General features: G+C 39.1%; 1 protein-coding gene across 2 annotated transcripts in view; it reads right to left on the reverse strand.

The window, feature by feature from the left end:
* Window positions 1-16,115, reverse strand: part of CFTR (CF transmembrane conductance regulator) — a 91,157-nt gene extending 75,042 nt beyond the window's left edge. Inside the window, exons 1-3 of one of the 2 annotated variants that reach the window (XM_068932612.1) lie at window positions 15,874-16,115; window positions 6,196-6,306; window positions 4,681-4,792 (exon numbers count right to left, since the gene is read on the reverse strand). In XM_068932612.1, coding sequence (XP_068788713.1) covers window positions 4,681-4,792; window positions 6,196-6,306; window positions 15,874-15,926 — 276 coding nt within the window. In that variant the 5' untranslated portion in view covers window positions 15,927-16,115. The remainder of the gene's footprint in view (window positions 1-4,680; window positions 4,793-6,195; window positions 6,307-15,873) is intronic. The other variant, XM_068932611.1, reaches the window with a different exon arrangement.
* Between the last annotated feature and the right edge of the window lie 10,429 nt (window positions 16,116-26,544).

Below are 26,544 nucleotides of genomic sequence, written 5' to 3' on the forward strand. Positions count from 1 at the left end.
GAAAGAGAGAGACAGAAAAACTACTAGACCTAATGAGAGCAAAGCTGTGACGCTAGTTGCAACAACTACACAAACAGCAGGGATGTAAGCAGAGTTTAAAACACCCTCAGAGAAAGGTGCTACGAAAATGGCTCAGGGATTAAACAGGAGAAGAGTTGATAGGTAAGAAACAGTTCAAAAGAGCATACAACTCGGTTTCGTCTGTGCCAATACAGCACAACATCCTGTCCCCATTAAAATTAATGGCAAAGCTCCCATTAATTTCCGCGTGAGCAAGGCCTGAAAAGAACACCAGCAGCTTTAGCAGCAAGATCTTCCTCTTGCAGCTTTCAATAAAATTAAGTGTTTTATCATCTCACAAGGACATCAAGAATATACACCAAGACTTAATCATTTCATGTTGATTGTGAAAGAAAGAAAGGCAGTAATGAGATGGCAGAAGCATATAAAAGATAGAAATGTGTAGGACTCTGTAAAGGAAGGATCCTGCAGTCACCAAACAAGGTGAAAGAGTACAGAGAGAAGCACGAACACTTAGCTCCGTAGCAGGAAGAAATCAAAGAGAGTGGACAGTAACAATTGTGACGTAGACAGTTGGAATTTACCCCAACTTCCAATGGCAGTAACATGTAAAGGAAAAAAAAGAGAGAGAACAGCAGATTACTGGCAATACATGGAAACAGAAAAATAAATCCCTGCTGAATATCATCTGAAAGATTCTAAGATATGGCTGAATAGATAAGGGAAAGCTCACCTTCCCAGGCATCAGAATGAAACAATATTTTCAGGAGCAAAATGAGTTTATATTTTCCAAAAAAATATTTAACAGATGTTTCTAAAACTGAAATCCCATATAGAGATACTACAGAAAGCCTTTTGTGGTTTTGATTTATTTGGGAGAATATAAAGAATTTTCGTGATGTTTTCTTGCTTTTGCTACAACTTTTATTCAAAGGATAGATCCACAAAGAATAAAAAATACAATGAATATATTCTGGTGTCTGATACACTAGAAAGCTGCACTGACTATTTATACTTAAACATTGATTCAAACATTCCTAAACTGATCATTTTAGCTGTGGGGGGCAATTATGATCATCTGTCCTGACAGCCTGTTTAACACAGGCTATTGAATCACAAAAGCACTCCTGGAAAATTCAGTTACTCCCAGCTGAGTTAGGGCATATATCTGAAAAAGATAATGAGTCCTTTATTTAAAGATTTCATCCTACTTACAGATTTATCTCTACATCTGCCCCCTGTTCCACCAGTCCTGAATTCCTACTTCACACCAAATAGCCAGGCACATGCTCTTAACAGGAATGCACAGAAAATGCAAACAAGGCACAATAAATGCAAGATAATTTTAGGTAATTTACTTAATTCAGGAGGCATAAACCACCTCACATTATCACAGCGTGCCAGAGGGTAAGAGTTGATGCCAGCTAATTCATGATCTTAGAGTTACCTGTTCATGTGTCATGCCCCTTAGACAATAATAGCTATGTGCTACCAAATGTGATACTCTATACATCTTATTGAACTATCAGTTTATCTATGTTTCCTCTTCCTGTCACTTGCAGTCACACACTATTTTGCGTAAACAGAGCTTTCTCTTTCCTGAGGGGTATCTAGAGGAGACATCTAGAATTCAATATCAAAATCAAATCTATTTTTCCCTTGATGACTTGCAGAAACCCCTGCAAGTAGGACAGATGATGGTCCTATAAACAATAACATCTTTCATGCCTGAGAGATCCTGGGCTTACAAGTTTTAATTCCCAGGTACATCCTCATTACCGTACCACACCCATCCAGCCGCACAACTCTGCACAGCAACTTAAACTAAGTGGAAGCTAACATAGACAAAAGGAAAGATATCACATACACTTTGAGTAGATGTGCAGCCAGATTTTGCATTAGCTGAACCTCCTTGGCAGGTTCACCCTGAAACAACCCATTTAGGAGATTGGGAGGACACACAAGACTGAATGTTTACAACATATGTATCTTGAAATACACTTGAACAACACTTGAAAAATATTTCCTGATGAATGACAACCGAACTGAATCTGGCTCTGCTACTTGGGAGAAAGTGTGTGTCTGCATGTGAACATATGAAGAGATAGTTTTGAGCACAAGCTGGCCAAGCAATGGCTTGTTACTACACACTTGACACTAGCTTGGCCAGCACTGTCTCTGCAATGTATCCACTGCTCCAGGGTACCTGCCCATGGGAGCAGGGGCTTAACAACGTGTTGCTGTGTACAGCAGCAGCCTGCACTTCCCAAACCTTCTCAGCAGCGTGAGTTCATACAGAAGTAGGGATGAGCATGGACACAGAGCATGGACCTTGAGAGGCTGGTACTTCAGTGTTGCAGAGGTAACCGCATACAGTAAGAGGGTACGACAGTGGGAACATGGTGTTGCCAACACAGATGCAGGAAGATGGACAGATTCAAGGCTCTGGATTGAAGAAATAGCCTAATTTGCCTTTCTAGAAATGAAGGCCCTTCAGAATTTTTAAACAAGGGGCCCTAAACTGTCCAAAGTTTGTCCTTTGCCTGCCTGTATGTAGGAAGATAGCATGTACTTCTGGCCATGGCAATATGGAGACATTAACCAGTACATTTTAAAAAATAACCATCCTACAGCATGGCATTTCTTGTGTTTCCCTTCCTACTTGTCTCCATACTTATCCTTCATCAGAATAAGTCTTGATATTCTCCCTCTGCCATATTAGACCATTGGCTTTAAGTGCACACTTCCTTTAAGCTATCTTCTCTTTATGCTGCTTCCTGTCACTGCTCAATTCCTTCCCGTATTTTCCATCTTCATTGTCATTATTCTTTTGTATTACAGGAGGGCCCGGAGCACCCACTAAAAACTCCTGTTCCACAGTTTTATCTAAGATACCAAGAGTCCCTGTCCTAGACCTAGAGTCCCTTCTCTTCCTAGAAGAGGAAATCTATGGCAGTTTATTGCAATGGAGCTGTCCCAGCATAAGACTAGCAAAAGTCAGCCTCAGAATCTGGTGCTTACTCTGAAAAATAGTCTTTGACTCGAAATATTGTCCAAAGCCTTAAAAGTTTTCAGTGTTAAATAGTTCCCTTTTAATGCTGGAAAGTTTGCATATAGTTAAGAACTTGTGCTTTAGTTTTCAAGATTGTCTTATTTATTTATTTTTTCAACTGTTTTATAAAAAGTTATTAAAATTTGAGCATATATAACGTCAGAGTGTGACTTCACTTATCTTAGCATAAATATGGAATGACTCTCTGCAGAACGGATCTGTCTAGAATAGATTCTGCATCTTTCTTCCTCTAAGTACTAGAAGATCTACCTGGCTTGAAATTTCCCTTCCATGGAGGAATCTATAGCAAACTCATAGGCATAATGGCAACTCCCTATACTACTTCTCCCTGCCTGCCTGGAAGATGGATCATTATATTGGGAATTAAGGTTTGCATTTTTATAACTCTGTTTTCCTTGTAGAAGAGTTTCTTGGATACCTGACAGAAAGTTAGAAGAAAAGAGAAGTTTTGTTTTATAGGAAGCAAGATAAAACTTCAGTGAAAATTACGGGCTATTTAACTCTCCTCCCCTTTTCCTTCACCCAGTGCATGGCCTTATTTGAAAGTACAGCTAAACTGGATCACATTCAACACTAATGCCAGAGGAATTAATCCTTTTCTGTAGTAACCTATCCGAAATAAAAATCTGGCCTAGAAATCTGTCTGACATCTGAAAATGCTGACTATCTGAGTATATCTGACCACTCTGGGCCATCTGGGCTATTATATATCAGCTGTTTCTGATACCACGGCACTTTGAACAATGAAACATGTAGTTTAATATCTCACTTTTCCTATTATATTATAGAAAACCAAAAATGACATAGATATTTAATATATATATTGATTAACAATAATTTTCAGTTTTACAGACTGGATATCCACACCACCTGGTGAGATAGCATTAATAATAAACTGTTCTCACAACTCATAACCCCAGTGATAGGATTTTCAAACAGGTGGCATTTGGTAAGTCAGGGTAATCCTAACATGTTGAAAAGCTGATAAACATAATCAGTTCAGATTCTAACATCAAGATCCTGATCGTACACTTTGGAGCACTAAAGATTCAAGCGTATTCCACATGGTTATTTATGCAGAAATGCTAACACTAATGTAGACAGCCATGTAACAGTTCAGTATACCAAACCTGTTTATTGCATACATAAGCCTGAATAAAGCATTTCACTACAAAGCTGACTGATTTTCACTTTGGCAATATCAACCAAATTATGTGAAATTTCAGTATCGTTTATTTTAATGTAAGGGTAGAACGTTTGGAGAAATGTCTTAAAAATGTAATATGAGAAAATGACTACGTTAATTCAGCTGTAATACGAAAATTCTGGTGCTCTATTTGTACTTGAGGGGAGACACATGCTAGCACCTAAGCAACGTGTACTGCTTAAAGATATTAATACCTAATCAAAAAATGTTTTATTTAAGATGATTCCTGAGTATCTTTCTGTATTTATCATCTTTATAAGCCATACACAGAGTGAACACTGTACTTATCCACAGGATTCCATATTAATTTAGCAACCCCTACGACTTGGATCCGTTTATGCAACATTAAAAGTTTACCGAAAACAGGAACAAATCTTACCCCTAAGTACAATAATATTCCATAGAACATAAATTTCCAGAAGAAGCATCGTCGAAGAGCATTAATAAGTTTGGGTTTTTTCTTTGAAGTTGCCAGCTCTCTGTCCCACTCTCTGAAAAGGAATCGAAAAACAAGACCATTAAGTTGTGTGAGCAAATACATGGGTCTATGGCTCTGACATAGTTCAATTCGCTCAACTATATCCAAGGAGATTTAGCTAAGGTGACTAATGAAACAAAGCTTTGCAGAGACCCCAAAGACCTGGCCTTCATTGACTTGATAGATCAATAAAAGTTCAAATCTAGTTCAGCCACATATTTGGCAGATTTAAATACTTAGCCATACATCACCCTGCAGGGAGTTAATTCATGAAAAGGTCACACTGTATGTTTTAAAGAAACCTGCTGTACTTAAGAGCAACGCACAAATAATAGGCAAATAAATGTTTTGGAGCTCTTCCAGTCTGCAACAGAAAGAAAACATCAACAAAGCATCAGAAAACGTGACTTTTCTACTAGACAGCATTATTTTTATTCTTGTTGTCAGGACAGTAATCCTCTATTCTACAAAAGATTTCTAGCCAAAAGCATGCTATATATACATATATTATACATACACATACAGATAAACATATGTTTAGTCAACATTGAACTCACAAATTAAAGTACACCTAAGAACTTACTCAGTTACCACTCTTCTTCATTTGTCAACAGCATATTAAATAACCAGAATATTTCATGTATAAATTCTTCTCTATGTCAAAAAGCATTAAGTTGTACCAATGTTCTCAATACTTTCCATCACTTTTGCAAATGTATGTCACACTGCACTTCAGTTTAATTTGACTGGCACAGCAATGCAGATCTAGTTGCCCCTGAATCAAAGAGGAAAGCTACACTAGAGGCTACAGGAGAGGGATGGGATTTAAGTACTTGTATCTGCAATACTTATAAGTGCAGCACAGTTTCTGAATTAGCACCCACCGAAAGAAGGGTAGAGAAAAGAAGAGAGGAAGTGTAAATGAGGAAATTCAGGGCACAGTTCCTGCAGAAGAAATTAAATAAAGTTGTTCAGCCATGATCTAAAAAAAAAAAAGAAAAACCTCAAGCTCCATGTTATTTAGATGGTAAAGCAGGAAAAAAAAAAACAGGATTTGACAAGGATATTTTGGGAAGAAAGAACAGCTGGATAGGGAACTAGTAGTGAAACTGTGAGTCTAGCTTAACTAGTCAATGGATAGATGTCACAGGTGCCTCAAAACAGTAGTTTAGAAAATCTAGGTGATACTTCTCCATCATGGATCCCAAGCAGCTCCAAAGGACAAGTGAATGTCCTTGCATGCTGAACGAGGAGACATTTGAGCCAGTCTGCAGACAACAGTTTGCAACCAACGCTATTTAGATATTTTATCCCAACAGCTTTCTAATGAAAGTTGCAATGTGTTTCCTGGAACAGACAAAGTTGTTGTTTCATTAATCTGAAAGGCAATGCCAAGAAAGCATACTTCTTTCATACCTTTCTAATTTTTCAGAAAGATTATCAGCAGAGTCTGCAGAAGGGATTTGGTAAATATCTGACAGCTCCAGTCGTTGTCTGTAACCCTTTTTCAAAATTGGTTTTGTCCATCTAGGCAGAAAAAAACATAAATAAAGGGGTAACTCTGGGCTTGCATTGTCTAGCCCTGAATATTTACTCCACAGCAGCCATGTGTGTACACATATACATGTACATATATTTAAAATACACACTCAATAATATCACATGATATAATGCAGGCATGAAACTGCATTATATTTACTAAACTATAATGGTAAGTATAACATTAAAAGAATATTTGCAAAACTGTTGCATTTAAATCAGTTTTAGGGTGTGATCACGAGCCAAAACTTCCTGTTTAAGCAGTGGATTGAGACATTTGTATTACATTTCCAAATATGTGCCATGTCCATATTAATGAATAGGAAATCGTAACTGTAGTAAATTGCATGTATAAGTTTCGTTCATATAAGCTGGAAAGTCTTAAATGTAACTTCATTGTTCCTTTGACAACTTACATTGCAGTATGTAGGAAATAATACATAAGATCTTTGCAAGACTCACCATAAGATCTTCACTGTGTCCACCATATCTAACCATTCTGAATTTCTTTCTTCAAATGACATGCTTTTAAATTTAGTATCAATTTAAAGGGTATGCTGAATTAAAACAAAGCAAAAGATAACTCTAGAATGGGTACTCTGTAGGGAAAATCTTTATAAGCCATTACTAATGTTATTGAACAATTCAATCCTTCAAATGCCTACTAATACCCAAGCGCTAACTTGTACATAATTTTGCAGCAGGTTCTGTTTGGAAGGTTTTTTGAAAACACAAGACTAAAAGAAAACATAAACAGACAATCATAACAACTAGTCATGTATTTTGAAGCTATAAGAGCTTCTGCTTTATTGCCATTGTTAAAAAATATGTTTCCTTAAAAATAATGAAATACTTGTGAAAGAAACAGCTTGCAGTTGATTGCTGTCATGTCCCCATAGGTAAACATAGATTATAAAAACACATGATTTACGATTTTGATAAAAGTTATGATCTGCAAAAGCTCAATCATTTCATTTTTTTTTCTTAATTTTAAATGGTCTCTATAGACAACAGTAACAAAACTGCAAAAGAAATGCAAAATTGTTTCCTGTGGTTACTTAGAAAATACACACCGCTCATTTAAGTTGATTTTTAACATAGCCTAACTGTATGCCTGATAAAACCTATATCATATACACAAAGTAAGCCATATTCTCAATTGCAACATCTGATGGTGCAAAGAGGTTGGATATTGAACGTAAAGGAAAGCAATTAGACATTACAACAGTGCAAAGAGACCTTGGCTCAACAGTCAAATCCTATTTGTGTGTAACTATTTGTGTGCATACACATGCACATTTTAACACTCATTTTAGCAAAGCTATGAATCATATAAAAACACAAGACGATAACCCTAGTAATTCAATAAATAGAGACACAAAGATATTTCCCAAGTGGACAGTTATATGACACATACTGCAAAGATAGAGTGTTTTAAGAAATTAGAAGATTATCTTTCATTCTGCAATCACAGTAGTTTCAGATAAATTGGGCTCAGGACAGTCTTTGTCAGCAGTTTACTTGAGAAAAAAAAACACCATTCACAACAGGTTGCAGCAAGGCCAGCTATTAGAATTACTGAGAGTCATTGCTATTAGTTACAGCTATTAAAATTATTGAGCTGTTATCTCACTTTGCAGAGTCATTGGTAAAACGTCCATAAACTTTGCTAGCACTGGAAATAGGGGCCAATGTTTTCAGAAATGTAATAAAATAGATAGGAAAAAATGCTGTATTTAAAATAATCCTGTTCAGTGAAAATCTTGGGTGGTAACTGCAAACGGTAAGTCACATACAGGATGGTGAAAGGACCTGTCACTGTTGACTCTGTGCCTGTCTTGTGCAAACATGGCTAATCCTTGTATTTCAGGAACAGAAACTCTCATTGATTGGCTTCTAGAAACTCCAGTATATTCAGACATTTTGGCAATGATAAAATGAATATAAGTTATGAACACTAAACCACTATTGCAGCTAATGCAAGTAAGCAACAGTACTTTGTAAGTGACCTCTTCAGTTCCCAATACCATAGTTAAGTAGGATAACTGATGAATAACCTATGGCTGAGTCCCTTAATAATGCTTTGAGATTGCAATAAGTAATTTCCAACTTGTCTCAAAAAAGAGAAATATTTTACGGTTTCAGATCTGGTACATTGTGGGACAATATTTTGGACTGCACTGTTTCTCTCTACACATTTGATATTATTTATACTTTTGATTAGTATCTAGCTCGACATTTTACTACCGCCTGAAGTAACAAAATTTGATTATATTCAGAAAGAAAGTAGAGTGGGTGTTTTATCATTTGAGGAAGGTAGTTAAGCTTAGCAAATCTACTGAGCTTGGAAGAATCCCTCTTGTTCTATGCGGTGTTGAACGGGGTTTATTTATCAGTGCCACCTAAATCACCCTCCTCTCTCAAGTCCACATGTTTGACTTAGACTTTGTGCAGTCCTTGTCCTCATATCGCAGAGTAGCTACAATTAAGGTAGATGAATTTCTCTAGACAGCTAAAGGAATGGTACTGTCACCTTCATCCAGGAATTTCCTAGTTCGCAACCAGGCTTCTACTGGAGTCTGCTGACAGCAGTTGCCCAAAAGATGTTCATCTCCGAGGTGCTCTGGCTTTACTTGAAAGTCCCACCCTAACTACATCCGGGCAATTTGTGAACTGTGCCAAGCAGCTTCAGGTTCAAGAGAGAATAGTGGGAGGAAGTCGCCTATAACATGGTACTTGTCTCAATACAGATTTTCAATAACTGCTTAGGTTGTACTGTCAAGATGTGTGTTTCAGAAGATGTATAGTCTCCCAAAATATACTAGACCTAGAATGAATAAATATCTCCTGAAAAATACTTTATGTCAGATTCTAATAGCAGCCAGATTTACCACTCTGCATTTTTTGCACATTTTTGAAATGCAAAATGGCTATAAATCTACTTTAACTGGCAATATAATCTATAGGTATCAATGTTTTTTTTTTATTACAAGGTAACATATATAGCTGAATCAGTTTTCAATAAACATGGCTCTTGTATTTTTTTTTTTTTTTGGCTTATTAGGAGTGATTTTCCAGCATTAATTCCTAGCTTCTTCTTGTCTACTGAAAACGCAAAATTTCTTTTGAAAGGAAGAAAGTAAGGAGGAAGGGAAACAGATTGGCTTTACAGCATTATGCTAGCAAATGCCACCGGATTACTGGCTGGCATTTAATGAACTCTTTCACAGAGAAACCTGTAGTGCTGTCAGAGTTTTGCCACTAACTAGGAATGTTATTATGGGTACATACACATGAAACCCAGCAGGGAACAAGTTTCAAGGGTGTACAGTAGGAAAGAAGAAAAGAAGGAAAACAAGTTCCACCTCTATATGAATTGCTTAGTAGCAAAATACACCTTACTAGCCTGATATGTAAATATCACATACATTGCGTACTGTTTTAACTGCTCTTTTTTTTTTTGCTCTTTTTTCCTAAAGACCCTTTCTTAATCATCCACTTCAGGAATATATCACAGATTTCTTATTATAGCTATTTGTTTCTCGAGCAAGTTCAGCCTCAATCCACTCCAGTGAATTGTACCAAAAGGACAGATGTCGTTGGCTTTCCAGAGAGTATTAACATACACTGTTAACTTGTCAATAGGATTTGACTCTCCCTTAAGGCTGCTTTGCATGCCACTGAAGACAGAAAAGAGCCTCAGTGTTGCTAAGCCAACTGCACAGATTTTCCTCCTGTGTACAGGAATTCCCCAAACATATCAGACCCTCTCCCAGTCACAAAGTACACATTAGCAAAGCAACAGGAGCAATGGTGCTACTTTGCTGTAAGAGAGCCAGACTATGTTGACTGAGACCCACAAAGCAAAGCATGCATAGAAGCTCTCCTGAAAGGGTAAACCTGAGCAGCCTGACGCCACTTCAACAGATGTCATGTGCACAACTCTTATTACTGGTATCATCTACTATGCAGTGCAAAGGCAGCCATGGCTTCACTTCTTTCTCTTTCAAGGCACTATTCCCTGTGAGTCCTAAGGGCTTCAGCCTGAACCCTGATGGAGATCAAGCAAGGAAAGTATTTCCAGCTTTCTCCTATCCTTAATAGTTAAGGTGAAAAAAGATAAAACAAAAAAAAAAAAATCAAGCTGTGATCATGATGCTCTGAGGCCTAAGTATTACAAGGTGCTTGTAGGTCCACTAATTCCTACTGACTGTAGGGAAAGACTGAGACACCATATAGATTTGAGACATTCCTGAAGGATCAGACTAGACTGGACTCATAATGGAAGGCACCGAACGCCAGACCTTTCCCAAAAGACGTCCATCACACCAATGGGTAAAACAAATTGCAGTTTGCTACTTACTTTATACTGGAGGCGGCAGTTCTCTTACACCTGAAATGGGTTTCTGCAGGAGGACACTGTCTGCACCACCAACCCTTGCCTCTGAGCATTCTGCACCACGGCCACAAAGGGTGACTAGTTCTGCACGATCCTTGCTAACAGATGTGACGATTCAGGGCACCCTGGTACAACAACTGCCAGACACCACTGCCTAATTCCTGGGCCTTGATTGCCCTCAGCAGAGTAGGGCTGGACCATCTTCTTTTGTTTCAAATAGTAACATGCTGAAGCAGAATGTTACATATTCTGACAACTATACTAAACCTTCAGTATTTTCACCCTTTAAAGGCACACAAACAAATTTTCTGAGCTTAATATACTTACACATAATGCAACTGTAGGGTTTCAACAACTGTAGGTAAATGCAGATCCTGTTCATTTCTTCTTTCTTACAGATAATTAAAATGAATAGTTAAATTTCTTTACTAATCAATGTATGTTTGCTGTGAAGAGTTATTTGACATGGAAAATATTTACTGCAACTTCACTAGCTCTGCCACAGTGAACAGCACTGTTTTACAGATAATCAATGTTCTGCTGAAACCCCTGGATTGCAATAGCCAATCATAATGCGAATTACTCCACAGCAACTCTTGGAAAAGAATTGCATTTTTCTGTCCATTTTATGCAAAGTGTCATTTATCCAGATTATTATCTAAACAGTACAATTTCTAAGTGTTTTTTGAGTTTTTAACAGAATTTTTTTTTCTCCTTACAGTTGGCAAGATGGTCAAAGTATTTCAGTTTGCAGAATGACTATGAGAACTATTTTTGAGAAAAAAAAAAAGAAGTACATTGGGAGTACAAAGATATTTAAGGAGGGAAATATATAATCTTAGGCTGTGAGCAAAGAAATACTGCTTTGTTGTATTTGCTGTCTCCAGAGAAATAAAAGCGTCCTGAATTTCATAGATTAACCTTAAGTTGAGTTAACTTGGAAAAAATAAGTTAAAACAAAAGACCAGGTTAGCTCCCACACAATAAAGGTTCACATTCTTTATTTTAAAAGTGGAGAAAAAAATTATGAAAAAAAATACTAACAATAAAACACAGCATTAGAATATACCTGAACCAAACATCTTTCCCAGCTATCACTTAGGATTTTCTCCTAAGGCACAACCTTGCCTACGGAGTCAAAGCATCAATTCTGCAGCAGACCACCCCAAGTACTGCCCTTCATGATCAATCCCCTCTCCTAAAGGAAGGATTCTTACTCATACTTGAGAGCCAGAAGGTTTCTCGTTTCAAAAGAAAGACAATGTAGTTTCAAAATATGTCTTAGAAGCCTACTTATTCTCTCCTGATTTGGGGAACTCATTATATGCAGCCTTGGTGTAGCTGCTTGGTGACTGACAATGCTCTTGGAGATCCTTTTGCTTAGCTGAGCGATAAGTAAGTATCACCTGTGAGATCTTGTTCTCCTGCCTATGCTTACCATTTCCTTCACGGAAGGTGGTTCAATTGCATCTAGAAACTTACTTTGTAACATTTTGTAACACATGTATCACTAAAGTCATCCTATATGCTAGAGTTTAATTTGACCTTTGATTTACTTATATATTTCAGAGGACAAAACAGGACATTTTGTTACCCAGATGTGCTATTTGGCATGCTCCTGTGCCCACAGCCACCACACCTGCAAACCTATCCTCTGTGTTTCAGCTATAAGTTAATTATACTTGCATTAATAATACTATAAGAATACTTCTTAACCTCAGTTAACCTACAATAAAAAACAAATGATTGCAAAGTACTCAGATTGTTTGCTATCAGAGGTATGGCCTTGATCCTGTAAAATTCTAAGAACATACTTAACCTTGTTATAAAGACAACAATGAAGCTTCTCAATGAATATAAAGTAAAGCATATAACCATGTAACCATTTCTACATAAAAGTCTATTTTCTTTAAACAAGATAAGAGGTTGCCAGTCCACAGATAAATGTCTTGCATGTGGTTTGGAAAGGAAGAGATTAATTCTGAAAATATTATAAGAAAAAAAAAAAAAAGGAAACCTAAACCAGGAAACACTTAATACCTAGTGTTTTATAAATGCCATCCTAATGGAAGATATCAAACCACCTACTTTCATGTCTCATTTCTTAACCACCAAAATTCAGTTTCTAAAACACAAACTGTTAAAATTGTAGAATGAAAGCTGATTTTTAAAGCCCAAATTATCATGACCACCTGTAACAATTCTCTTTTTCCACTATTAGTCTGGCTAATGTTAAAAATCCAAAACAAAGGTGATATTTGCCCTAAGATAATACTCCTTGTATACACGATAGCTTCTCATTTTTTAGCATAAAGATAAGCACAAAAATGTACAAACAATACTGAAACATGCCTGAATTATCCACTTATGAGCTAGAAGCCCCATTCTGCATTTTAATATGTTCAAACATATCCCTAGCCTGAACAGGACATAGGATGAAGCAAGAGATCCTTGCCAATGGGCTTACAGATACTATTATCAGGGAGCTGATAACAGCTTGTGCAATATTAAATAATAATATTACATTTATCAGCAAGACTTTCCTGAAAAATAGTATTTTATTCTTTAGTGATACTTCCACTATAGTAACTTTCAACTTACTGCACTATATTCAGGTTTGTACTTTACAAATAGTTCCATAGCAACTACTAAAAAAGTTATTTCACTGAAGAAGTCCTCAGTGTTGCACTTGAAAACAACTATTTAATCATTATTGGAAAAAGTAATATCTTTTTTCCAGACATAACTTTTTCTTTTTTTTAAGAACTGACTACCTCTTTCTGATAGAATGCTCATGACTTCTGTATCTCACACAGTTTAATGGAACTAAAGCTCATGCTTAAATGTGGGCATGTCCTGAAGTGCTTTGCTAAATATGATCAGTTTCAGAAACCAAGGACATGTGTAGGTTCAGTTAGAACACTAACAAAATAATCTGACATTTCACAAAACCTTGATCCAATCTAATTCATTAACCACAATTTCGTGGATGTTTCCAGCTGACAGAACAGGTCTCTTTAGTTAGTGATACATAAGTAAATTCTTCTGACTTTATAAAGCTCATCACAAATAATATATTTTTAAGTTTTGTAAAATCCTCATACTTGATAAATGTTTGCTCTGTTATAATTTACCTTCTAATAATTTTTAACATTGATCCTGATATTAATTTGATGAGATGGAAATTCTGAGTCAGTGAGGAATGAATGCAAATATTTTAAAACACGCTCATATGTTTCACAGCTACAAATAATTCATTTTTCCAAAGAGTTTTTTTTAAGAGAAAGACATTCTTGATGCAAATTGGGATGTAATATTTTTTATCTTGTGGTTTTCACTTTTGTGATCTTTGCAAATATTTCATATAATAATTCTGAACAGAGATATTTTACCAATATACATGGTAAAATGCAAGTAAATTTTATAATTCACAGAAGCATATCATGTTGGATTCTTTATAGAAGTCTATATATAATTTTGTCTATTCTTACCCAGTGAACTGAATGCTTACTTTAATAGCTTGTTTCTTCTTTGAAGCAATATTATCATAAAGTTTTGCACAGAAACTCTTCTGTTCTAGTCAATATTCACCATAAATATCTCTTTTCTTGATATATTTATTATCATAATATTATCATAAGACAGTATAATATCACACATCACGCATGATACGCATGATTCAAACCTCACTTAATTGACATAAAGACTCAGACTCAAGGTTAATGAGCATGAGTTGCATCTGCTTTTGGACATGGGAATTTTAATTAAGGTAAGAATCAGCAATATATTTTATTGGGAATTTTGCCTGACATCTTTAGCATCACAAGTTCTAGGACAGCATGCTGCTATAAGCTGCAAAATAAATAAAATGAAATCGAACAAATGATTCCACGAGCAACAAAGTTAATATGTTGCCTTATTTCCTACAGATTTGAATCTTACACTTGACTGGAGCACCAACTGAAGCTTTTCTATGGAGAATTTATAAGGGCTCACTCCCACTAATCCACACTCTCTGGGTCTAAGAGCATTTGAGTACAGGTACAGCTTCTTTCACATTGCAGCATCTGTAGAGGACACTGACAGGAGTCTCCTTCAGCTGGGCATTTCACAAAACTTGAGAAACTGGTTGTGTTTGGGATCCTTCACAGCTATCTCATCTGGCTGAAATGAACGGTCAAAGGAATCAAAGGGGAGCAGGCAAGCAAACAGAATAATTCATAAAGAGCCACTTCTTAAGAAACTAAGAAAAAAAAAGTCCAAATCTATGCCAATCTGCTGAAAAGGGAAGTTATCCCAAAAGCTTTAGAAAGTGAGTTAAAAGCCCTCAGTTAGTATCTCAGCCAAGAACCTCGTGCCAATGTTATGGTTTTCTATCACGTGTCCTCACTTCAGTCACCATGGCCATGTTTCATGTAAGATTTCCTCCCTCCCTTAGGTGTTGCATGAAAGACCCTCACGTAACAAAAGGGGAAGCCGGCTCCCTTGGAAAACAGCAAAACTGACACATGGGTCAGAAAGATCATTTGTTCCTTCCAGCTGGTAGTGTTATTTCCAACAATATCATGTAAAACATTTTCAGGCTTCTGAATTGTCTTATGAACTGTGTGGTGCACAGGCATTGGGGTATTGGCTCCTTCTCCTCTTTTTCTTGAAGTTGCAAGAAAGAAAAGATGCCAGGGACTTTACTCGTAAGGGAACACTTTCAAGGCTTACAAGGAACTATTTCCAGTAAGATCCTGTATTACATTCATATTGAACTGAAAAAAAATGGAAAGTCAAGGAGAAGGAACCCTTGCTTTCAGATCATTCACCCCCCCCCCCCGCCCCGTGATCTCACAGCTTGTAGTGAAATAACAAATTAAGTAGTTGAGCAATTTACCAAAGGTTGCTCAAATTGTGTCATAAATCAATTTGTCTAGGACCACTGACGGTTTATGACACCAAATAGATAGAGACCATTCCTAGTGCTAAAAACTAGAGGGAGAAAAAAAAGCCAGATAAGATCACATCACTTTTCGACAAGCAAGGCTCCCACTGCTCTCTTTGCAAACTGCTCTGGGGCTCCTTGGCGCCTAGCGAGCCCTCCGCCGGGCCAGGCAGCCCTGCGCCCGCGCCGCCCTCCCGGCCCGCACGTGCTCCGCCGAGGCTCCTACCTGAAGAAAAGTTTGGAGAAGATGTTCGCCTTCTCCAGGGGGGACCTCTGCATGGTGCCCGGGGCTGCCTCGGGGAGGCGCGGCGCGGCGCGGGGCTGGGCTGGGCTGGGCGCGGGGAACTGCCGGCCGCCGCTAATTGCTCACGCCTCGCTCGCTCCGCTCCCGCGGCTCTCCCACCTTATCCGCTCGGGCCGCTCTGATGTCATTGCCTGCCTCCTTCCCCTGCCCCTCTCCCCGCCTCTGCTTTGCCCAGGTTCAAAAGCAGGAGGGCTCGGGAGCCGGCCCGCGCACCACCGCCTCCTCCTCCGCCTCCTCCTTCCCAACCCCCCCGCCGCGCCCGGCACCCGCTGCCCGCCGCGCCGCGCACCCGGGCGCGCCCCGCGGCTCCCGGAGCTCCCCACTGTGCACGCACACACACACACACACACACACTCCTCCCCCGGCTCCTCGCTGGGTTTCGCGCTAGCCCATTAACTCTTCCTACCAACGCGGCTTGGCTGGGCCTCGCACACCCTGCGCTCCGGCGCCCTGCCAGCAGTCACTAACGCAGAGTCCCGCAGGACTGGCGGGGAGCCGGGCTGCGAGCCCCCTCCAGCCCGACCTCCCTCGCCCTTCAAGGAGGCGAATCGCCTTTCTAAACTGTGCCTTCTTCCTTTGCACCGGGGGCAGCGGGGAGCGGGCAGCGAGGAGACACCCCCCCCGAGCCCCCCAGGGGGACACGCTGCCCCCGCGCGCGCACCGTTGCCCGCCGCAGACCCAACCCGGAGCTCCCGAGCCACCTGCTTGCAAACCCGCAGCGAAACCTGCCGGTCCGCGAGAGGCGCGGGGGCGCCCTCTAAGACCGAAGGGAGCCTAAGCCTGGTTTAACGGGGTTTAACTTCTGTGCATGCCCAAAGCCCGAGTTATCCCACCGTTAGCGCCAGTATGGGGGAGAAACCCAACACAATCCCGCCTGAGGCTCCCCAGGACCCCTGTGCGAGGTCCTGCAAGACAGCTCTTAAAGGAGCGCCCTGGGCCATCGCGATGGCAGAGAGGGCGTGAGGGGCCCCATTCACGTGCGCCGCGCTGCTGGCCAACGCCGTCGCTGTGAAATGACTGAAACAAGCAATAGACAGCGGACAGGGAGCTCAGATAAGAATAAATGAGAACAGTGCGCACAACAACATTCACTTTAAAATACAGTTGCTGCAATTTTTCAAGTTTTCTCATAGGCACGACAACTTGAACGTAGAGGAATGGGAATTGAAGGTATATCCTCATAAAATTTAGCCCAAACACCGACGTTTAATAACAAAGCTGCTTCTGGAATTATGCGTGTAGTGTACAAACAAAATCCCTGCTTTCAAAGAGCATGCAGTAGAAAGCATGCTTAAAATAAAATAAAGATGACAATAAGCAGGAATAAGTTCTTCTGATCGTTTTAGTTCTGTATATAACTTACTCCTGTTTCATTTAACATTTTAATACGATATTTACACAGTTGCCTTTTACCTCTGTAATTAAAAAAGTATTAATGGAAAAGGTCATGCTTTCCTAAGCATACAACCGTTTCTGTCCACACTGGTTCTTTAAACGGGCAAACGTGATTCTTATGGTCTCAGAGCTTATGCTACGATTTAACTAGCTGTCACTCTTTGCAATCTTTGCGGCTATCTCTTCTTTTATTTCACATCACTGCTTCTCACTAGACCCCTCAGCGCCTTCATACAGAACTTCTCTTCGCCTTACAGTTTTTCCTCGCAGGCCGTGGGGAGCTCCTAGGTGCCCCCTCGCACCGCTCCGGCGGTGCTCAGCGGCGGAGGCGCGCGGCTCCGCAGCGGGAGCCGAGCGGCGCCGCAGCGGGAGCTCTCCGGCATCCTGCCACCTAGCGGAGCCCGCCGCGCGGCCCGGGAGCCACGGGGCCCCGGCGGCACGGGCGCGGGGCTGCCGCACCGCAGCACCCCCGCCGCAGCGAACAGGGGAGCAGGCGGACGCTGCACCTCGAGGAGTTTGGCACCGGGCTCTAAGCTACTCGAAGGTACCTGCTCCCTTTCATATTTAAAGGTATGGATTTTCTCCTCGATTAAGCGGTGACAAATGGCAATCTAACTCCTCTGTATCCACTATGCTCAGTGACTAGCATACTCAACCAGAAAAGAGCGATTAGGATTCGAATCCCCCCTTTGCCTGACTTAAGGCAAGGCTGTGAATCCACATTTTTCCACCTCTCAAGGAAATTCCCCACTGGGCCCTAACACACAGATGATCGAAGTGGATCTCTTTCTCTGAAATTCTTTCACTGTTACAAAATAGTTAAATGCCAATTTAAAGACAGGCTGGAAAACAAGTCTTTTGAGCAACATAGAACTAGCCTGCTACAGACTCTTTCCCTTTCTAGCCCTTAGGTTTCTGGTGTGTTCAGATAAGGCAGAAACTGAGCAGGGGATTAGAAGGTTTTTTGTATTTTACATTAGAAAGTGAGGTATGTTAGCCATTTAAAACCTTTTGTGGATCAAGTCCAAATTGCTTAAAGTGTCAATGGCTAATGGAGTATTTTCCATAAAAGTCCTTGCTGCTATTATCACCAGAGCTGACTTAGGAGCATTTCCAGTAAATTTGGGACTAACAAAGATATCCCAGTAGTTATTGTTGATTTTTTAGCTCCAAATTCCACTGCCCTTCATATGTCAAGTTCTCTAAATCCCTAATTTTGAACATTTCTTCTCTAAACTTAAGACTATTTGACTAGTTTCTTAACTACCAGTTATCGCTATTTCAGCACCACCAAACCCCCAGGAGTGATTAGTTCCCTGCTCTCTGATCTGATAGTTTTGTATAGAACTCATGTGCTTCCATCTCACCTCACACAGTCACAAACTCTTAACTAGTTGTGCTTTTCAAATTTTCCACAAATAATTTCCTTGCCCTTTTTTTTTTCCCCCGAACTGAACATTCTGTAGTTTCAGAACAGCCATTATTCCTAATCTTCTCTGGGAGCTTGAACATATTCCAGCTGACATGAATGAGAAACTTGTCATTAGCATTTCTATGCGCAAGAATAAACCATGATATTTCTATTGTCTCTAGGGGCTGAAATACATCCAAATTTAGTATTATCTATGAATGTAATTAATGTGATCTTCCTTCACTTCCACAGAAATGCAATCTGATATGACAACAGCTACTTTATCCTTTAATTGTATCCACATCCACCATCTATCTGATTTTACTTCGAATTTTTGAAAAAAATGGAGTGAGCCTGTTGCAGAGTGAGGTGGCATGTGAACAGGAGAACAGGCAAAGCCTTATTTCCTTTGCCATCACTGCAGTAACTTTGGCTGCCATACTGCATCATTGCAGAAGTGCAATGATACCCCAGCCAAGTGAGAAACAACCTGCGGTAGGGAGTCTGAAGCCGCAGACATAGGAAACGGATCAGCTGCTCAGTTGCTGCCATGTTCACAGAAACTCAGAAGTGAGTTACACCTGGAGGCTGTACCGGCCTCTGTCCTGCCTTTGGTTACATGTTCCTATTCCCCTCCAGGACTACTGGACTGCATGTAAAGCAGTCAAGGTTCTGGTCTAACTGAAAACTCTACCATAGAGTGATTCATTTTCAGCAGGATCAGCACCCTGAACTAACTAGGAAGATAACTTACTCGGCACTACTGCCAAGATAAGTAAGAGTACAAACATACGTCAAGGGGCAAGAGAGGAGGAAGGCAAGGCAGGGGTAAGATCGACTTTAGCTGCCATGGAGTCACAAACTGAGTTTTCTAAGTAAAGCAGCACACTAGGGGTTTGGGGTTTTTTGATTTTTACCCAGCTGCTGATTTGCAAGTGTGGAGGAAAGTAATTCTATTTAAATACTTGATCCATTAGCCAACATCAGTGGACAAAGGGACAGAAAAGTCGTTAGTGGAAAGAGAAAGTATGACCACATAAGCATCATCATAGAAAACAAAAGCTAAGCAGCTGCCAAAAGTAACATTTACAGTCACTGATTTTTTGTTGCTGCTTAAAATGAAATAGGTTTTCTGCTCATTAGTCTCATAACTCTGATCTTCTGAAAAAATCCCTTAAAACATCCTTGGAGAAAAAATGGTTCTCTGGATAGGATAGGGAAAAAGAAAATAGGGATCAAGGTGACGTTTATTTTCTTTGATGGCTGAAGCAATCATATATAAAAATCAATTTCACTCTAACTCAACCCTCAAATATTTCAGAACCTTTAGTTAACTGGAAACTATTTTTAGTTGTAATGTTTCGTTCAACCCAAAAGCAATTCAATGTTTTTTCAGATTTTTTCTATAACAGTGTAGGACTTGATCCACAAACCTAGTGGTCTTCCCCTCAACCTTTTCTATGCTCAGCTGGAATCTAATACACTTGGTTCACTTCCTCATTCCACGTGATTTAGATAATGGTTGGAGACCTTGGTTCAGCTCTGCGGAGAAGAATGCCCTAAGGTATGGCTCAGATATAACTTATCAATACCTCTTGTGAAATGGTTTCATTTTACACAACACCCAACTATTCCTGGGGAGTAGAGAAAGCAGTTTGGCCACCTTTCTTCTCAGGCAGTTTCCTTAACCACTAGACTACAGACAGAAGCTACCCACAAAGCCAAGCGCTAAATCTGTCATAGTAAAATTAAATTCATATTCAGTTTCTGCTAGAGTAAAACAGTTTTTCTGTTAAGAGATTAATCAATCAACAATGTCTGTTGCAATTTTAGTGGAGAAACTTTTATTCTTATTCAGCATGCAACCAGAAGAGCAGAAGAGCATTTCTATATAGCACTCAAGATAATATTCTGAGAGGTATCCTAAAGTCAGTTGTTTCACAAATCATGTCTGAACTCCCTTGAGATCAATAAGGAATTTCAATCAAAAGCCCTGCACTTCCCAGGAAGTAAGGTTTATGACATGATATTTAGGAATTTCTTCACTTGCCTACCATATATGCTACTGTTGGTAAGAAACACAAGCCAGAAGCTCTCACTGCTCAGATTGCAGTGCTTGCTGTTGTCTTCCAGAAAACAAAATCTTATTTCCATCCCTGCTTTCACAAGACAGGGCTTTACACTACAGTTTTGTTTTCAAAAAAGGTAATGTCTCTTTGTCTCAGAGCTGCTCACGTGTCAAGACAGAGACAACCTATCTTCTGTTTCTTTGGAAAAAGCATGTTTATTAATAATATTCTTGCACATAAAAAGGTTCAAACAGTCAAAATGAATGAACTTTGTCACAGTACTCAGAACTCTGAGTATATATATAAGTTAGTGTTCAACAAAAGCATTCTAACTGATGGCTTACAAATATCTATTTTGCTTTAGCTCTCAAAGTTCCCAGAGTACTCTCTGTGTGTAGATAAACTGCTAACATCTCGCATTGCACACTGCTTGTTAGTTGTGGTTTATGGCATCATGATTTCCAAAAAGCTCCTCCTTTCCCAGGCAATTTGATGAAAATTGAATCATAACTGAGATAAAAGCCATAGCAATACTTGTTTTACAAAGTAAAGCATTCACAGGTATTTACCAGGCAAACAGACTTTTGAAGTGAGTAATGTATCCAGAATACATATGGACAGTGTGTTTTATTGTTAGGTGCAGACGGTGCCAGACTGACAGTTGCTGGATCCATTTACACCAACAAAAATTGTATCCTAATGCATTGTCTTACTACTGCTAGCATTGCTTCAACCAATGCCTTTTGTACTCGCAGCTTAACATTCTTAATCTATGTGCACTGGATACATTTGGCAAGCGCAGTCATGTATGCTTTCCCACACTGCATCATCAATATCTGACTACAGCAATGCAATACATTGTCTTAATCAGTCCTGAATACAGTCTAATATTCCAGGGGAAATAAGCAGATCTTAGGCAGATCTTACAGACCAGGCACGTATTTCTTTGATACAAGGTTATGAAGCTGGGAGGTGAAGTACTGTCAAAGTTCCCTGCCATTTCATTCTAGCCAGGCAAAATAGGCAGAAGGCCACATTTAGACAAGCTCTTTACATGGAAGACACAAAAGGAAAAACACTGATGAATACATCACAGGCCTGTCATAGCATAAGAACACAAGAATGGATATGTCTAGTTTTTCAGGCCTCTTAGGATATTGTACCTGTGCAGTATACCAGCGAGGGGGGAAGAGCCTACATTACCGCACGGAAAAGAAAAATGGATCCCTGTCTTCTGTAAGTATAGAAAAATCATTGCATCTGCATGAAAACACACAAGAGTTAAATCAATGTCTGCCCGTCTTCAAGAAAACTGAAACAACAAATGCTGCTTACCAGGATACCAAGTTGCTGAAAATGGCAACACAATAAATTCTTACAGCAAATGATAACTCTGTGGAAATGAATATACTCTTAGTACCTTCTGCAAAAAATTTACAGAATAACATTTGCAGGGTAGTACACACCACATTCACTTTTTCCTGAGTTCAACAGGCATGCTGACCAAAGTTTAGTGCAACTCATAATTACTTTGCAAGCTGATTCTACAGACTTTCTGGACCAACTTTTTCAAAGTATTTCAAATTGTATATAGCTCTTGACAAAAATTATAACACCATAGTAGAAAGAACCAGGAGACAAAAGTCAGACACACTCTAGCTGGCAATGCTGGCATTTGGTCTTTGAAGTTTTTAACAATTGCAAGCATACTTTTAACACTGGAAGGTATTTTTAAGCCTTTTAAAATTGCAGGAGCAGAATATGTGAATAATATGCAGAATAAGTGAAAATGTTTTTTTCCATCCATTAACAAACAGAATTCTAAGACAAATCATTTCCATTTGTGCTGATGGATGAACTCCAGTATACCAAAAACAGTAAATACTTTTACATGTGCTAAAATTTTATCTTGATCTGCCTTGCTACAACATGATCTACCAAAGTACACACTGAAGGTTTTGCTGATTAGGATTACACTAAATAAAGTCCTGAAAGAAATAGATGCTGAGAAAAGGAAGTCTGGACTGTGGCTTGATTATACAAGAAAGTCACACTACTAATTTTTAAGCAAGATTTTTAAATGATTTTTTTTAAATGGTGAAAGCCCTGGGTGCAGTAACCCTGATTTGCGAAGGGTTCTGTCAGTTAGAACCCTGAGCTCAATCAGAAATAAGACCTGGGATCTGGCAGACATGGCACCTGCATAAGAAAGGATACAACTGTTGAAAAAAATTGAAGCTAGTGAAAACAAAGACAACTCTGTACTAAAATGACACAGCAATATAATAGAACAGCTACCAGAAGTGGGGGTACGCTCTTACACTTCATGCTCGTGATTTTTTGGTTCTTTGGAAGCTGAAGTAGAAAATGAGTTGGTGAAGGTTTTCTATAGACTTCAGGGTTTGTTTGTTTTCAGTCTAAAATAAACGTGAGAGGAGTTAAGAGCCTGAGAATCCAAGTCTGACTAGCTTGCAAGTTTTTTGTTTCCAAAGATAGTTTTAACTTCTTCCTCTTCATACTGTCATGTCATAATCCTAGAACAATGATATTACTGAGGTTAAAAGGGCAAAAATCCAAGACTGATATCTTCTGTAACTCCATAAAAGGCACATGCATGCTGTCTTTAAACAGTTGAGCAACAGAGTATTGAATCACCTAGAGCATAACAAAAAGCACTTAACGGTTTAAAGGAATGAGAGCTTGAGCTCGTGACAGAGTACTGAGATTGGCATCTCCTGTATTCAAATTTTACAGTAAAAAGTAATACAGCATGAACTCTGCTGTATGAAACCATAGAGCACAACGAATTCTTAGTCCATTGCTTTTTGAAAAGGGATTTATTTTTGTTTATGCTATTCAATGCCTAACGTGATCCCATACGGGTTCCAACATTTTCTGATCTTAATGGGAGAAGTTTGAAGTAAATCCATTATTCCAGATAGAAACTATGGAAGAACTCTAAGACTTAGTATTTTTCTCTAGTCTTGAAATAGCCTAAAATTACTCATGCAAATGAGCACAGAAGGTGCTTCTAGGTAAGAAAAGGGTTTCAATCTTCTGAAGAAAATAAAAAAAAAAGAGGAGGGATAACTGGTCCTCTAAAGATATCCAAGGACTATGAGCTCACTGGAGAGAGAGGCGGAGAGGGAAAGCAAAGGGCCAGTAAGCATATGATTCCCCATTCTCCATGCAGTTCTGTTGCATTCTCAGCTCATGTTCATCATATTTCCAGAGGACATGTTGAGATTCAGGTTAGCAGGTTCAAGCCCCATGTTTAGCCAGGTTTCAGAAAACCGTAACGTTTTCCAGTGTAAAAGAACAAGGCTTAGGCTCACTGACTTGCTGACTGACACTTTCACAAAGGAAATTTTCTCCTAGTCAATATGAGAAGTAGTCTTTTTTTTTTTTTTTTTAAATATGGCAACTAATGGCAGAATATTCTGAATTATTGAGTTTAATTAAAAACCTTTCAAAATGGACATAATGGAAAGTTTATATGAGGAGAAAAGTGTTTCTCATCATGGGATCTTGCAGCCACTTGTGCTAAGCCAAACAGGCGCAGCTCTATTTTAAATAGATGGTTAAGATTTTTGAGGCTAAGGGGAAGACTTTTGAACTTGTGTAAAGTAACATAAAGCTGTGACACTTCTAGGAATAAAGGGACAGTAAGAAGATGTTTAGTAAGAGAAATCCACCATTACATAGTTATGGAAGAAACAGCCATTTTTTTTTCTTTACTAAATACTTTATGACTTTCCTACAACAGAAAAGCTTCCATTACAGGAAGATAAGAACCATGTTATACAATTACAGCAGGGTAGTATCAGTGGTAACAAAGTATCAGCCTTCAAGAAGCTGTCCACAGAACTGACTGAAGTAAATATTCCTCCGCTTAGAAAATCTTGAGATTTGAGAATTCCTATGACACTTTTAAATAAAATTGCTAAGCCACTGGAACATAAGACTCAAATCACCAAGCCCAGCCTCCCACTGTCGAAAGCAGACCTGCAGGGCAATTCACTACTGCATGCCTCCAGGTTCTGCAGGCCAAAAAATACTTTCCAGGGCTCTAGCAAAATTATTAGCTTATTATAAAATACTGGCTACCACAATTACATCGCAGAAATAGGGAGCAAGACATATTAAGGGCCTAATAAGCAATCCAGGCTGAGTTTTGTTCTTTTCTTTTTTTTTTTAAGAAACAAACTTTATATACTGAGGATATTTTATGCCTGATGCACAAAGGCATAAAGAACCGGTAGCCCAAAGATTAAGGAACTCTGCAAATATGCAAAAAGTTGTGATGAAATTCATGAGTTCAGATCATGAACTTGAACCACCATCATGCTGAGTAAGAGACCTACCTACTCTGAGCTGTCTCCTGAGTTTGCTCTGTCCCACCTAGTGAAGACAGTTGAGCACCCTTCATTATGAGGTGCTCAGTGGAATATTAGGGATTTAGGTTCCAATTCTTTATCTGAACTGTATCTTTCAAATCTGAAACAACAATTTATTCTGAAAGGAGAGACAGATAATCTTTTACAGAAAAAAACGAACAAACAAATGTCCCAACTCTGTGAGATGTCTCAGATTCTCCCCACAGCAGTATCGTGGAATATGTGATCTAAGTTTTCTGTGCTATGGAAATGGAGAGAGCTGGTGAGAAACTGTTTTGACAGGAAATAAGAAAAAAAGATAACTTTAACAGCATTTAGCATTGAAATGACAGATTCAAGCAGTTCTTAAGAGTTTATGAAGAGAAAGCATTTTCAGATTAGACTTTGGTATCTAGGAAAACTCTTCAAAAGTTCATTTTTATTTTCCTACCCAAGTGTTTCTGTAATTAGCTAGCTACAACGAAGGACTATTATATTGGCTTTAAGTGGCCAAATGATATCAAATTTGCTCTCCTTCCTTGGAGATATTCAAAAACTATCTGGACACAATCCTGGGCAACGTGTTCTAGGTGACCCTGACTTTTAAATGGATACCGTGCTGAGAGATACAGGTAAAACTCCACTGGTATGGCTAAGACATCTGACTTCATGCAAGTATTGAGGGGGAAAAATATATAAACAGTAAAAAATAACCCTGAAACCAATATGTCTTTCTTGAAAAATCTCACAGCAATTCTGAAGACTGAATGTATGAGGATTAGGCGTCCTTAAGCAGTGAGACATCTCTCTACCATTTGAGGACCTTCTTGTCTAACTACAACTGCCTATGTTCTACTACAAATGCTTGGAGGAAAACTCACTCTCAAAACAGAGGCTAGAACATCAAGTTTCTACACATCCAGTATAATGTTCTCTGTATTCAGTGAACTTGACTTGGTAGCTTGTCATAAACACTCTGCTTCAGCAGAGAGGAAGAGCAAACAGATTCCACTGCAAAAAAGAAGGCAGGATTTTAAAAGCAAACACAGATGGTGTAACTCACCGGTCTCCAGACATAGCCGACCCTCAGCAAGAACCTTGTTAACACCAGAACAAAAAGTTTAACTAAATAACACTGAAGAAGGAACATCCTCCATATAAAGGAGCTCATGAAAAGGGAATGCTGACATTTTATCTGTAGTCACATCAATTGTAAAATAATAGAGACCAATTAATTCCCACTTGGGATATCCCCCTGGAATACATCACAGGACAGACTTCCTAACAGGGTAAGGCTCATTATTGCCCCGACAGGGAGAAATTGAGTGAGATTTCCTTGTCT

This window comes from Struthio camelus, chromosome 1, assembly GCF_040807025.1.
Source record: "Struthio camelus isolate bStrCam1 chromosome 1, bStrCam1.hap1, whole genome shotgun sequence".
Lineage (NCBI taxonomy): Eukaryota > Metazoa > Chordata > Aves > Struthioniformes > Struthionidae > Struthio > Struthio camelus.